General features: G+C 48.2%; 1 protein-coding gene across 1 annotated transcript in view; it reads left to right on the top strand.

The window, feature by feature from the left end:
• Window positions 1–1,936: 1,936 nt before the first annotated feature.
• The window catches only part of DCLK3 (doublecortin like kinase 3), a 59,225-nt gene continuing 45,078 nt past the window's right edge, over window positions 1,937–16,083 (top strand). The window contains exon 1 of the mRNA XM_014602484.3: window positions 1,937–2,034. Within this exon, the coding sequence (XP_014457970.2) occupies window positions 1,947–2,034 (88 nt within the window). The 5' untranslated portion in view covers window positions 1,937–1,946. The remainder of the gene's footprint in view (window positions 2,035–16,083) is intronic.

Genomic DNA, 16,083 nt, shown 5'->3' on the forward strand with positions numbered 1-16,083 from the left:
TTACATATAAGCTGGTATAAGTGATCAGAAACTCCATCTGCGGACCATAGTTTTTACCAGGACATTGTACTGGAGCTCATGCTAAATTCCTTGTCCACCATGATCCCTAAATCTTTTTCAGTCACAGGCAAAGACTACTGAACAATAGTTCCACATGATTGCATTATCCTCTTTTTTTTTCATTCCACTATTTTTTATCACCCGCAGATTTTATCAGCTGCAATGGTATTTGTTTACTTCTAGATCATGATGAAACTGTAACATCAGACCTGGTGCCAACCTCAATGGCACCCCACTAGAAATGCCTCCATTCAGTGCTGATACTTCACTGACAATGGCTCTATAACGTCTGTCAACCAATTCTAACATGGGCTTCAGTGCTGGTGAATATTGCACTATTTTAATTAGAATCTTATGATATCTTAAGTGACTTACAAAGTTTCTTGCTGTATAGTTTGGTAGTGTAAGAATGATGTTGTGGCTGATAGTCCAGAAAATACGTGAAAGGCAAGGAATTCTTAGGGTGTTATTTTTTATCAGATCAATTATGGAGTTGGGATAAAGTTAAACACGCTTTCAAATGATAGACATCTTGCTTTGGGTCTCTGTGCCTGGCTTCCTGTGATCAGAGACCTAACAAAGAATATCTTATATTTGAAAGCTTGTCTAACTTTATCCCAACTTCATAGTGGGTCTGATAAAAGATACCACCCTAAGAAATCCTAGCCTTTATAGCCTGGTAATGTAAGAGTGATGTTGTAGCTGTTACGGTCCAGCAAATGTGTAAAAGGTGAGGAATTCTTAAGGTGATATCTTTTATTGGACCCACTAAGGAGTTGGGATAAAGTTAGACAAGATTTCAAATGAATACAAGACTTTCTTCTTCAGGTCTCTGTGCCTGGCTTCATGAGATCAGACTTACCTGACAAAGAATGCCTTGCATTTGGAAGCTTGTCTGATTTTATCCCAACTGCATACTGGGTCTGATAAAAGACATATCACCCTAAGAAATCCTCATCTTTATAGTTTTGCACATAAGGCAAAACTTAATGGACTTATACGGAAGAGGTTTGAACTAACTCATCGGTGGACTAGGGTCTTTCATTTTGCTCTAAGGTCCTATGTTTGAGGAATAAAACATTTGCCCAGTAAACAGTAGCGTTAGCACAATACGGTAATGATGGTCCAGAATTATAAAAGAGGCACAGATTTCTCTCGGAGATATCTTTTTTGGGACCCACCGTACAGTTGGGATAGAGTTAGAGAAGCTTTCAAGTGCAAGAACTTCTTCCTCAGGTCTCAGTCAGCCACACAGAGCTATCTATATAGGTACAGTAGATACAGAAGCTCTAGATGAACTGATGTGGAACAGATATAGATATAGAAACTGGAGAAATAAACTCCTGTGGTGTTCAAGGGAACGTTATATATGTAGATCTATATAATACATAACGTATATATGAGATATATACGTCATATTATATAGGGGGGGGGTGTAGAGCAAGAGAGATATGTTTCCTTGAACACCATGAGTTTCTTTTCCCAGTTTTTATTCTCTTTATTGCTTTTTCCAGTTTCTCTATCATCTCTCTTTCTATCATGTCTCTCTCTCCCATCTCTAATTTTTTTATCCTCTTTCTCTCTCTCTCTCCTCCCTCGCTCATCTCTCTCTCCTTTCTACTTTTCTGTTCTCTCTCATCTCTCTATCCTCTCCCTGTCTCCCCATCACCTATCATCTCTCCGTCTCTCCCCACCGGAGTTTCTTTTTCCCAGTGCCCCGCTCTCTCGCTCTTCGGTCCTACGCCAGTCTCCTCCGAGCTCCGCGCCGTACCTTTCCCGCCCCTGTTGCTGTGTCCGGCGGGGCGGTGCCCGGGGGTGGAGCCAGGCCCGGGGGCGGGGCGGGGCGGGGCGGCGCTGCGCAGATCCCGGGCAGCGGCCACCGGACCATGCCCGCTGCCGCCGCCGCCGCGCCCCCTGCCCTGCCTCCCGGCGCGGGGCCGGCGCCCCCGTGCTGCCCCTACCTGCACCACCCGGGTGAGTGAGCGGGGCCAGCCTCCCGCGGGGCTGCCACCGCCCCTTCGGCGCGCGCGCTTTCGCCCTGAGGCACCCTCTGCCCCTGGCCCGGGCCCGGGCGCTCCCGGGGGAGGCGGGATGCTCCTGCGTCGCCAGGCGGGGAGACCCGGGCACCGGGAGCCAGCTCGGGGCTGGGGCTGAGCAGGGCAGGGCTCCCGGCTCTGGAGCAGGTGGCGGGATGTCGGGCTGGAGGGCGGCGGGAGTCCGCGCCGTCCTGGCCGGGGGCAGCGCAGCGCCTGGGTGCGGGGCAGAGGGGGCAGGGCCTGGGCACCCCCCTGTCAGCGCTCCCAACAGCCCGCTCCCGCGGCGGTGGGCTTTCTCCTCCCCGCCCGCCGAAGTGGCTTTGTCCGCACGGTCTTTTTCCTCTGGGGAGACGGGGGTAAAAAGTCTTTCCCGGACGGATTCCGGATTTGGCCCCCCGGAGCCGGGGTAAGTTGCCCGGCCCGCAGTGCAAGCGGAGGCGGAGGGTGCTGCAGGGTGAGCAGGTCGGTAGCGGTGCGGTGCCAGCACGGCGGAGAGCCGCGTTTCCCCTGGGCAAGCGGAGCGGGAGCCCAATCTCCCCTGCTGCTGCCTGGAAAGAGAAAGAAGGGGACTTTTGCCACGTTTCCCACTTGACGTGGGTAAGGGCACACGATAGGGAGCACGGGAAAACTCAGCTGGCAGAGGGAGGATCAGGACCTTTTAAAAGTGATTTATGAATTTGAAATGGCTGGGCAGGTGATTTGCAGCGGGTTGCTTGAGTCATCTCGGACAGTGCTTCTCAGCCCTTTTGTAGCAGGACCCATTTGTCACCACTGGCCATCAGTGTTTATGTGTAGGGGGTGCATGCATGTGCACCCCCTGAGAGCACTGGTGCACCCCCTGACAGCAGCGCTCCCAGCCTGGGCAATGGGCAGGGGCAGCTGGCAAGAGCGCTGGTGCCCCTTCTGAGAGCGCTGGCGGGGCAGTGGGGGCACCAGGAGAAGCGATCTCTGCAGTCCTACCCTCCTGGTCACTAGCTGGCCGTGGGGGCCCCCCCTGCTTGCTTGCTGGCTGGCTGCTGACTCGGGAGGCACCAGTCACCCATGCCAATGACCAGTGCCAACCCAGTGAATAGTTTAAGTAGAAAACAGCCCCTTGGCCCTGCAGGTGCCCCTCACCCTTGACCCACTCCTCCCAGGCCCCAGCCCCCCAGTGTGTGGGGCAGAGGGTGGGTGTGTGGAATGGGGCATGGGGGGGTCCCAAGCTGCCCCTTGCAGGCTGGAACTCTGTCAGCCTGCTAGGGAAAAGCCTTAGTTTCCCTTTTTTTTTTTTTCCTTTAAAAGAAAATCCTTTTTTAAAGTTTGTTTGCACCCCTTTCATATATTCTTGTAACCCAGTCTTGAGTTGCAGCCCACGGGTTGATACACGCCAATCTAGGAATTGATCCTACATGCACCACTGAAATGTATTGTAGCATGGCATTTTGATTCCATTTGTGGGGAGAAGTGCCCTCATTTTATGCAATAAACCATAAAAGCTAATGAGATGAAATAGTTATGAGACCTCTGGGAAGCGCTGAAAAATGCTACTGAACTGTGAATAATTAGCTGCGGTTCCTTGCAGAAGTGTCAGAGATATGAGAAACTTGCCCTTTCTTAGGCTGCAAGACCACTTCAAGTGACCGTATATGACAGGTTGGCAGATTTTGGATTCAAGAGGTTTGCTGCTTAGAAGGACTTGGGGAGGGTCCTTCTGTGATGCAGCAAATGTCAAAGATGAGAAGCTATTTGGGGTGCTGGAAAGGTATGCAAATAACTGGATGGAACTTGTGGATTTCCTGCACACCCACAGTTTGAAGGGTGGGGAAAATTGCCACATGCCTTGCCGGTTAAAAGCAGATTCCTGAGCATTAAGGAGTGGAATGACACAAATGAACATGTGGTCAGAGTTCGAGATTCGTTTGCGTTCCTGACTTCCCCATGCCCTCTGTTTTCCCTGATGATTTCAAAACCAGGAGCAGAGTTAAGGCTGTATCTTATTAAAAAAAGGAGTAAACATTTATTTCATTTCATTTATTAGATGGGCAAAATGATTCCATGACTTATTAAATTATAAATTTTAAAATTCACAAAATCATTCCAAAATTATTTCATAATTTCATTCCATTATGGTGTTTCTTGCACCTTTCTCTGGGAAACATGGCATTAGAGAGAGTATACTGCAACCATTAAAGTCCCCTGGTTCCTCCTTCTCTTCAGCCATTTTTTACTACTGTTTCTTATTGTAGGGATTTCCATGTGTGATTGCTAGGCTAAGGGGCAAATCATTTTGCCAGTTCTGCCTTCATACTGTTTGGCCAGACATATTAGCCCATTGGGCTGACCTGGTAGGACAAATTTATGTTTCTGTGGTTAGATCTGGAAAAACTTTGATACCGTGGTAGTAGCATGTTTGTCACACAACTTACTGAAAATCTTAAAAAAAAAAAAAAAAATCTTAGGAAAATAAGTATTTTTAATCAAATCATTGAAGCCTGTGAGCTATAAACTGTTTTGTGGGTGTGGGGATAATCTGAAATTTGAATCCAAGCTAACTGTTTATTCTACATATTTTTGCCACTAAGATAATGTAAAATGCTACAAAAATATTTGAATGCTTTCCTAAATCATGACTGCTTTGCTGTACTCCTGCTTTTGCTCTGATGTGTTTTCCTAACAGCTGGATTTATTTCTTGCTGGAGTGACTTGATCCCAGCTGACTTCCCGCCTATGGCGGGGGTGGGGCTGGACCCGATAATCTCTTGAGGTCCCTTCCAGCCCCTAATGTTTATGAAGTCTATGTTTGGAGTTATACATTTCATGCATTCTTATTCTATGGAGCCTGGTCTGCAAAAAATATTGGAGGAATTAAATTATTCACAAAATAAGGAAAAACAAAAGAGCTGAGAAACAGGTAAGTCAAAGAAAAAAGTGTGTGTGTCATGAAGAAGCGTTTACAACTAAAAGGGGAAAAAAAAAATCCTTTGCTATGCTGGTTTCCAAGGAAATACTTCCTGGCAGCTAGGAAAGGGGGCAGGAGGGGAAAAAAATAAGAGAAGGTCCAGCTGGAAAAAAATTGAACATGAACACCCAGCATTTCCTAGAATCAAAATATTAGGATAATTTTTCTCTCCTGATGTTAATTAAACGGATTTCAAAGTAGAATCTCTCTCCCCATATCTTGCCTAAACTTCCTTTCTCATCTCCTTGGTTTGTTATTTTATTTATACTTCCTTTCTCTCCCACTCCAAATGCAGTTTAACTCTTTGGGGGCAATAAACTATATTTTGGTTTTTTATGTTTTCATAAGTGTATCTATCTGATGTAAAAATATACAGAACATCTTCTTAGCCTAATTAGTTCCCTGCAGTTGTTACATGTTCAACAGCTGCTTCATCATTACTCTCAAAAGAGATGGCCGCATTTCATAGCAGCTGAAGCTATCTTTTCCTTTTCTTGTCAGGGTTAAGCAGGATATGGACACATTCCTGGCACATCACCTTTGAAGTGCAGTGCATGGGGTGGGCTGCGGTCACGTGTGCATCTGCAAAGGGCATGAGAAAAAAAAACAACTTGTGGAGGTTTCAGACATGCTGGCAGAGGGGAAGCCTGTAGGATGTCTCTTAATTGAAAAAAAACCAAAACAGTTCATTTCTAACTTTGGCTTGTCAACTTAAGCTACTAATCTCTGTTTCAAATAGGAGTGAAGACATGGTAACTTGGGGTTTAACTCGGGTTAGCTGTTTGAGTTCAAGTCTATAGAGGACATTGAGATTCAATTTGTGCTGCTAACCAGAATTAAAACCCAAGTTGCCATGTCTTCACTGCTCTCTCACCTTGAGTTGGCTAACTTGCAGTGTTGACGTACTGGGTCCTAGTTAGTGTTGGAGCCGAGGGGCTGTGGCCAGCAGCCCGGGCACGTGGGCCGGGGAAGTCGGCACGGCGGACTAGAATTAGGCACTGACGCGTGGAGGTTGATTAAAGATTATTTTACTTACACCGTAGATGGTTGCGGTGCAGGCAGGAAAACTTGCTTGGTTACAGTTGTAGATAGAGGAAAAGAAGAAAAAAAGAAAACTCGAACGACGAGAGCTCTCTGAACCGATACGAGAGTCCGAGCTGTGACTCTCCACGAGCGCGCAGGGCATGGATATGTCAGGGATCGTTTGGTGACGGGGAGAGACTCTTGATGGCTGATCAAACCACCATTCGGTCCGAGATTTACGTAGAAATCCACGAGGTAATTGTGGACTCCTTGCTGGAATTCTCTAGGATTTCTCCCGGAATTCTCAGAATCGGGGTTCTCAGGATCCTCCTGAGATTCTCGGAGATCTCCGACTTGGGCGGAAACTGCTCAAGCCTCTTATACGGCTAGCAAGCCAATCGCTAGCCACCACGTGGGAATAATTTAGAATCAGCCAATAATGGGGTACAAATTTGCATGCGAGTGGCGAGAACTCCTTTGCACCGGGGTTTTCTCTCTGCAGCTGAGAATTACACCGTGCAAAGAAGGCTCCATGTGGCGGGAAATAATTCTGCAGTGCCGAAGCGCGCACACAATCATTGGGTCATGACAGTTAGGTTGCCCCTTCAGTATGTAATTCTTGAGCCATGTTTTACCACTGCTTCTCCATTCCGGAGTCCATGAAAATTTGCACATGAGTGCCAGGGGAGACTGAGGCAAATCTTTTTCACCTGTTTGACCGTCACAACATATTAAACCCAAGCCGCAAAGCAGTCTATAGGGACAGCCACAGATTCAGGAGAAGGTGGAAAATGTTACTTCGTTGGCTGGCTTTTCATGGAATCATAGAATCGAAGGACCAGAAGGGACCTGTTAGATCATCAAGTCCGGTCTCCTGCCATGGGCAAGAAGTTATTGGGCTCAGACGAGCTCAACAAAGTGCTTGTTCAGCCTTTTATTCCCTTCCAGCAGTTTTGGAGCCAGTGGTGTGGGATTCTGCTGTTCTTGCTGCCCTTAGGCTTGCCTTTGATGGTAACTAACGTGTACTGAAGTTGTTTTTTTCACCATTTAAAGCGCTTTATCGCCATGACTTAAAAGAAGTGCGCTTTACAGCACTTTAAAAGTGGGTATAGCGCTTTATATAAATCGCTGTTAAATGAAGTATTAAGTTTGAAGCACTGTGTTTTACAGCAGTTTAGCAGCCTACCGTGCTTTAACTACTTTCTGTATGCTGATCAAATTTCTGACCGGTGGAGAAGCCTCAGAAGGCTGTAGAGTGTCTCCTTCTTCCTATCCTGGAAAGTGCAGGGAGATTTAGAGCCCTCCCCCCATCAAACACTGTACTTCTATCATGTTTAAAAGCACTATAACTTTATAGTGCTCTAAAAAGTGCTCTAAATTGCAGCGCTGTAAAATGTGCATGGAGTGCTTAAGTCTTTTATATATTCTTATAAATGTAATTAGCATCAGCGTGTTTGTGTGACTTCTGCAGTTTTGTTTAGGCTTTGATCCAGCTCCCAATGAAGGCAGTTGTGGATCATTTAATTGACTTTTATGTGAATTGGATCTGGCCTGAAAGTGGAGCTATGAAAAGATACTGGGCTGCTACTGGTGCCCTTATTGTGCTACTTCATATTGGCGATGCATAGGGGGTGCACGCAGGTGCACGTGCACCCCTTGAGATTGGCTGTGCACCCCCTGGAAGCGCCAGCCATGAAACTGGAAGTGCACTTCTGGTTTGGCAATAGGCTGCTGGGAGACCCCTGCCTCGGTTGGCGATCTGGTGCCCCCCTAGACTTGGGAGGCACCAGTCGCCCATGCTCCTTCAGAAAACAGGGTAGCTGGACTAGCCTAAAGAAGCATGTCCTGTGGTAAAAAAGGGGAAAATGACTGACTGAATTGATTCTAATATGAATTTGAGGGTTTTGTAACATTTGGAAGTTGTTTATCTTACCTAATAGTGATTTCCCTTCATTGCAGAAAAAATCAGGCACATTTCCCAGCTTCTCTCTGTTTCTAATGTAATTTACTCAGTCTAATTATTATAAGAATGCAAAACAATTACCTGTGTTAAGTACTCTTAGATGAAGCTTTCAGTAATCATTTTCAAAACATGATCTCCCACTCAATCAGTGTTTGCCAGGGTGAAAAAAATACATGAAATTTATAATTTTCATGCCATATCTAAACAAAGTAGTTAATAGAACTGTTTAGAAATTTGTGGCTTAGCTGTGTTGATCTTTAGGCTGTCATTATGTTTCTAGGCATAATTAGTACTGGCTGACGGTTCACCCTGCAGAAAACATATATTTCTGCAACTGTTAACAAAGCAACTTCCTTTGTTCTTTGTAATGTTATTGATGTTCTTAACATATGGATGTATTATTAAAAAAACTGACTCAAGAATTATGGCCTCATGTTTGTGCCTGTGTTACTGGATAGCAGTGGGCTTTATTTACAAGTAATATGGTCATTTATGTATTTGCCAGTTCTGCAAACTAAACTTGGGGTCTAAGACCTCTCTTTCCTTATGTTGTATCTTCATTAGTAATGCAAGTTCTTAAGATCTAATTGTGCCCTCAGTGGTCCCTGCACAAATCCCTTTGCCTTCGCAGGCTTTGCTCAGATGCCATATAGTTGGAAGCAGTCCAAGGTGGATCTGACACCAAAAGCAATGATTTCCATCTCCCATATGTGATGGCTAGGAGGAGTCAAGAGTAGTGAAAACTTAACTTTTGTACTGGAGAATGAATATCCAGTGAATATGAATGACCACGTTTTTCATAGATTTCTAGGGTCAGAAGGGACCTTGTAGATCATCGAGTCCGACCCCCTGCTCTAGGCAAGAAGAGCTCTGGGGTTAAGTAACTCCTTGTCCAGTCTCTTCTTGAACACCTCCAAGGTAGGGGAAAGCACCATCTCCCTTGGAAGTCCATTCCATACTTTGGCAACCCTCACCGTAAAGAATTTCTTCCTGATGTCCAATCTAAATTTACTCTCCTTCAGTTTGTGACCATTATTTCTAGTAATCCTGAGGGGTGCCTGGTAAACAGAGTATCCCCTATTCCCTGCTGACCCCCCCATGATGAGTTCATAGACGGCCACAAGATCTCTTCTCATCCTTCTCTTGTGGATGCTAAAGAGATTCAGGTCCCTCAGTCTGTCTTCATAAGCGCTTACCTGTAGGCCCTCAACCATACGAGTAGCCCTCCTCTGAACCCTCTCAAGGTTATCCGCATCCCTCTTGAAGTTCAGAGCCCAAAACTGGACGCAGTACTCCAGCTGCGGTCTCACCAATGCTGCATAGAGGGGAAGTATCACCTCCCTAGACCTGCTCATGATGCACCTGCTAATGCAAGAAAGAGTGCGGTTAGCCTTACTTGTTACCTCATCACATTGGCAACTCATGTTCATTTTTGCATCAACTATGACTCCAAGATCCCTTTCCACTGCTGTGGCACTTGGAATGGTAATTCCTAGTCTATAGGTGTATTGGAGATTCTCTCCCCAGGTGCAGCACCTTGCACTTATCCTTGTTAAATTGCATCCTATTCTGATCCGCCCACTTCCCCAGTCTATCCAGATCTGCCTGAATTCACTCCCTGCTCTCCAGTGTGTTTACTGATCCCTGTAGTTCGGTGTCATCTGTGAATTTGAACAGAGTGCTTTCAACACCCTCATCCAAATCACTGATGAAGATATTGAACAGTGCTGGTCCAAGGACAGAGCATTGGGGAACACGACTGCCCACATCTCTCTAGGGAGAAACTGACCCATCCACCACCAGTCTCTGGGTGTGTTCCATAAGCCAGTTTTTCACCCACCTTACTGTGAAAAAATCCACATCATAGCTACTCAGTTTGCTTGTGAGAATTGGGTGCAACACTGTCAAAAGCCTTTTTAAAGTCCAAGTAAATAACTTCTATCTCCACCCCTGCATCTAAGCACTTTGTGACCTGGTCATAAGAAGAGACCAGGTTAGGCAGGATCTGCCTGCTATAAACCCGTGCTGGTTTCCCACAGTTTTAACATTGTATTACCTGCTGGCCTCCCACTAAATGTGATCCTTTATGATTTTTTCTAAGGTCTTGCCAAGAATAGAGGTGAGGCTAATTGGCCTGTAATTACCCTTGTCCTCCTTCCTCCCCTTTTTAAAAATAGGGACCACATTGGCCCTTTTCCAGTCTTCTGGGACCTGCCCTAAGCACCATGAGTGCTCAAACAGTTGCACCAGTGGTTTCGCTATGACACTGGCCAGTTCCTTTAGTACCCTTGGGTGAAGATCATTGGGGGCCTGCTGACTTAAGTCTGTCTAACCCCTCCAAGTGCTCCTTCACTAGGTCAGCGCTAACTGTAGATGGATTGGTATTTCTCTCACGCCAGACTAAAGTCTTATTGGGAAGTGTGTTTGTATCTGTTTCCAGGAACACAAATGCAAAGAAATAATTTAAAAGCTCCGCTTTATCCATCCTATCTGTTATGAGTTGCCCTAGTCCATTCTGTAGAGGTCCTATGTCACCCTGTGCCGCCTTCTTGCTCCCTATGTACTTAAAAAAGGACTTTTTGTTAGTCTTAATCTTTGTTGCCAACTTGAGTTCTGTATCTGCTTTAGTCTTCCTCACTGCTTCCCTGCAAGCGCGAGCCAAGCAGGTATACTCTTCCTTGGTGGTCACCCCCTGCTTCCACAGCCTGTGGAACATGTAAGAGAACAGACTCTTACCTTTTGGAGAGAGATGTAGACTGTCATGTCCCAGCAAGGTCCTATCCTAGAAGTATGGATCATGGTTTAGAAAGCTGAACCCTGTATGGTGGCATCAACTTTGAAGCTGTGAGTTGACTTCCTCAATGCAGTTGCTGTGATGCTGGCCGCAACTGCAACTGCATTGAGGAGGTCAACTTCGCAATGCAATTTAGATTTTTAAATCTATTGTAGTCCAGGAGTCAATGAAACAAAACTGAATATCAACATGGAACTGAATCTGACCATACACAAAGCCTTGAGAAGCCTTGTTGTGGTGTCTCAAAGCAGTTTGAGATGCCACAGGAGGCATGCTAGGAATGAAAAAATGTTCCATGCATTGCATATGTGCAGCACAGATTCTAAGTTTGATACCAGGAAATCCCAGTATCAGTAGGCTGGAAAAAAGTGGTGCAGGGCATGATTCTGGAGCATGCCCCGAAACAGCTGGAGGCTGAGATTTCCACAGAGACAGTCTACCACCCAGCCCAAGTGTCTCTGTCTGCCGTGTGTCCCTGCTACTGTAGAATGCTGCCTCGGCATGCTGGAGCAAATAGAAGTGGGGCAATGCTGGCAGCAGTGTCTCGGAGCTGCCTGAGACCCAGGGTCTGTTCCTGGCAAGCAGGGACGTGGAGGGCGGTGGGGCAGGTATAGGTGTGGGAGGTGTGGGTCCCCTGCCCACTCCTATGGCACAGAGCCCTCACTGCCCCTGGTGGCAGCAGCCAGCAGTGAGTCCTCAGGGTGCTTGTGGCCTGCTGTGGGCAGAGCCACTAGCGATGTGCAGTGCTGCCTGAGACCTGGGGGCTACACATGGTGCATGGACCCGGTCCAGCCTGCTGGACTGTTGCTACCACCTGGGGCTCCTGGCACTGCATTCAGGAGCTGTACAACATCAGAGCAAGCCAGCTCCTACCTCCATCTGCCCACCATGTGGAAGCAGAAGCTGGCCCAGCCCAATGGTGCACAGCCCCAGGTGGTGGCAGGAGGCAGCCTGATCCTGCTTGAAGCTGCACGCCAGTGGGCTGGGCTGGCTTCGTGCACCGTGTGTAGCCCCTGGGTGTCAGGTGGTATGGCTTGCTGCTGGGGGACTGTGCCTGAAGTGGGCCATGGGAGCCCCGAGGGTCTGCTTCTGGCTGCTGCTGCATGCTGTGGGGGGGCAGGTGGATGGGCATGTGGTGACCCCCCCCCCCCAAAACCTCCCCTGCAAATCCCACACACATGAACCCCCTCATGAACCACTCGGGAACCCCATATTCATGAATCCTACACCCATCCACAAACCCCACGCCCCTTCCTTCCCCCCCCCTGAAATTTCACAACCTGCATGCCCAGTTGCCATGTGGGATGAAACCTGCTGGCAGGAGCCGTGGCTGCAGGGGCAACTGCCACACTGTGGCCCTGTCCCATGACCACACCTGTGCTGGGACATGCAGGCAGGAACCACTTGGGGGGGTTTGATGGGCTGGGGGGAAGGTTGGAGGTGGCAGGAGGGGTGTGTGTGGGACAGAGACGGAGATGGAGACATGAGGGTCAGGGAAGGGGGAGTGCTCTGGGTAGGAAAGGCTGCCAGAGCTAGGCTTAGAGCTGCCCTGCTCCCCCGTGCAGGGGGAGGCCAGCCTGGAAGGGAAGGGGCTTGCTCAGCCCAGGCCCTGAGCCCTAGTCAAGGGTTTCCCAAGAATGACAAGGTAATTGCTGGGGCCTGGGCACAGGTGCAGGGAGCAGAACAGTAAGGACTGGCACTGCTCAGAGCTGCAAGGCAGCAGGTGGAACAGCTGCAGCTGGACTCATGTCCTGGTGCTGGGATGGAGCTGCTGCTAGGAGGGACCTAGTGGGGTCAGGCAAGGGCTGCAGATCAGAAGTGAGCGGCACTGGCAAGGCTATGGGTTGGGAATATGGGTTAAGGGCATGGGCGGGGCAGGGCACTGGCATATCAGTGCTGCTCAGAGCCACAAAGCAGCTGTGGGTCCAGTTACAGCTCTCTCCACATCCTAGTGAGCAAAAGGGGCAGGGGCAGCTCTGATTTTTCTGTGATTAAAAAATACCAAAAGCAAACACCAAAGTGTACAGCTATTTAGAATTCATTTTATTATGATGTTAGAGGCACTGGTAGGCTTCAAAATTGCTTTAACATTGTAAATATAGCAATAAAACATTGCCCAACTGATCTCTTTATATAGAGTGGTGTTTCATTTTAATCACAGAAGAACATGGATTTTGGGCATTTTAATGAGAGAATTTGTTTGTTTGTTATTTTTATTGGAGTATTTGCAGTTTTTAAATAGGGAACATCAGGATCCCTGTTGGTGAGGCAAGTGGTGGGACCCAGGAAAAGGAGCCTACCCAAGGCCAGCACTGGGAATCCAGCTGGAGGGCAGACAATGTGGCTGACCTCCTGGCCATTTGGAGCCAGAAGGACACGCTTCAACAGTTCAAAGTGGGCCACCATAACGAGTACATCTTCTGGGTGATAGCTGCTCAGATACTAGAGCAGAGACACCAGAAGACATGACAGCAATGCCATACGAAGGCTAACTGTGCAGCCATGGTTCACTGACAGCTGGCCCAGACATTCAGGAGACTCTGCTGCAGTTCCCCTGCCACCCCAGTCTAAGTCTGGCAGGGATGCAGCCATGGGGCCACAGGTCCAAGGGGGTTGATGCTGTCACAGGTGGCAGCAGGTCACAGTCCAGCAGCAGCCCTCACTGCCAGACTGCTACAGTGGGTAGAGGATGCAGGGACCACTCTAGGTTAGGGCTGCTGCAGCAGTCCAGCTGGCACAAGGGGCTAGTATCTCTAGATACCAACTGGCTGGGCCTCAGAAGCTCCTGACTATTTGTATTACTCAATTATTGTGGGCCCAGAGGCCCACGTGGCTAACTAATAGCACCTAATGTATGGGACTAACAGATGGATGAGACAACAAAATACTTGGGACAACTAATGAAAAAAACCAGGATAGGAGTGTTGTGTAGGTCAAAGGGTCAAAATGTGAAAATAAGTGCACCTGAGGGGGACACTGAGCAGAGTCCCCTGGGCCACACCCACTGGTCCTCAAAGGCATCCAAGAGACCGGTGGATGCTGCCCACTGGTGCTCCTCCTGGAGATGTGCACGGACAAGTGAGAGGAACGCAGCCCCTCAGTCTCCAGGCACCTTCCTGGCCAGAACCTTCCTGGTCAAATACAGGTCCCGCTTGGCCAGGAGGTCCCAGCACTTGGTGGGGCCACGGATGGAGTGACCAAAAACAAAAAGGTGGGGGGTGAAATTCAGCTAGAACCTCAAGAGGAGGCTCTGGAGGTGGAGGTAGAGGGGCTGCAGCCTGGCGCAGTTGAGGATCATGTGTGCCAAGGTCTCCCTCTGCCCGCAGAAGGAGCAGGAGACCGGGGTGTCTGTGAAGCTTGCCACATACATGCCAGTGGCGACAGCTCCGTGGAGGAGCCACCAGCTGAGGTCCCCAGTGGCTTGTGGGATGAGGGTGGAGTACAGACTCAGCCACTGGGGTGCCCCAGCCACGCCCTCCCTGAGCAAGTCCCGCCACTTGATGTCTGGGTGGGATGTGAGGATGGCATGATGGACAGTGCAGCGCATGAGCATGTAAAGGTGGCAGCAATGGATGGTGGAAAAGCGGTCTGGTCTGGTGTTCTCCAGCCAGCTCAGGTGGTGGAGCGGGTAGTGCCATGAAGCTGGGTGAGGCGCCGGCTGCATGACAAATTCTGGTGGGCTGGAGGACTGGGGCGGGGCTGGGACTGCTGCTGCGCAGGACCTGGTCAACAAAGGCAAGGGTGGTGAGACCTCAGGAGCTCCTGAGGGCAAGTAGCCCTGAGCTGCTCACTAAGGCAGCTTTTTATACTGCTGGGTCCAGAACAGGTGCTGGCCCCAGCCTCTAGCTCCCCGAGGCTGAACATCTGGGAGGACCTGTGCAGGGTCAGTTTGCCCCAAGTGGCACAATTTGCCCCACACCAAAGTGCATGTTCAGGCATGTGTGCTGAGGGACAAATCTCTGGCACAAATTTGGGCCACTGTTGTTTGAGCTGCTGCAAGCGCACATGCCTGTATGTGTGGACATGCCCCAGCTGTTTAAAATTTGCTCTCCTTCCCTCCCCCCTGGAAGATGCACATGCTTCAGCAAGTGCTTCAGAAATGTTCCTCTTTTTTTGAGTGTCATTTTTGAAGCACTTTGGCTGTTTCTGAAGTATTTCTTTGGATATGAATATCTATACTCTCACTGTTTGGAGTGCTTTAAAGGCTCTTGGAATGCTTCAAAGAGCCTGTCTTAATGAACAGACTGAAAAAGAGTGAGGATTTCTTTTAATCTCTTTTATTTTTTGTTATATTAGGTACTACTCAAATGGTAGCAGGATGGTCTCTTATTTCTTAAAAGACTAGAAATAATTGGAGAACATTGATATATTTTGGTTTGCTGTTTCATGCAGTCATAACTTATAAGATCTGAATTACACTTACTTCCAAATAACTGTTTTGTTTATTCTGTGTGCAGTGAACCATATTGCATAAGTTGTACAAAATTGCATAAGTGTACAGATTTTTAACAAGACTTCCTAGTACATGGTGCTTGAGCTGCTACATCTCACAATATAAAAAAAATAATGAAAATAAGCTTTAAAAAAATGCAACAATAATGGCACCTCTGACTCATCAGAATACTATCAGACCCTACCCTCATGAACTGCTGGGATATATGTAGCCAGTTCTGTTCGTTGCGACTTTTTTTTTTTTTTTAAACAAGTATTTAGCCTGTAAAGTGGACCTTCAAGAGAAGCAATCTGTAAATTTGGCAAATAATTACAGCCAAAAAAGAGATAAAGAAAAAGATTAGAAAAGAGGTTAGAGGTGCACTGATATATTGGTTCATATTGGATTGGCACCAATTAAAAGGAAAATTGACATTACAGGAGACCCTTTCCATTCGTGGGGGATCTGTTCTGGAGATCCCTGCGAATGCTGAAATCCATGAATACTGACGAGGCTCCCTGTCAGATCTCACAGCTGCCCCCTGCTCCCCGCCCTCCCGCAAAAGGCTGGAAGAGTGGGGTTCCCCCACAGTGCCTGGGGACTGACCATGGCTTCCTCCAGGGGAGAAGATGCCACTACCACTGCCTCCCTCCCCATTCCTGGCGCTTTCTTTCTGTCCACCTGGCTCTGCTCTCCGCTTCGCTTTCCCTGGCTCTGCCCTCCCCTGCCCCACACAGCGCTCCGTGCCTGGCTTAACTGGTACAGCACCAGAGGGAGCCGCGGTGGCACTTGCCCCGACTCACTCAGCTGTTGCGGTGCACTGTGAATATTTGAATC

The sequence above is a fragment of the Alligator mississippiensis genome, chromosome 5, assembly GCF_030867095.1.
Source record: "Alligator mississippiensis isolate rAllMis1 chromosome 5, rAllMis1, whole genome shotgun sequence".
NCBI lineage: Eukaryota > Metazoa > Chordata > Crocodylia > Alligatoridae > Alligator > Alligator mississippiensis.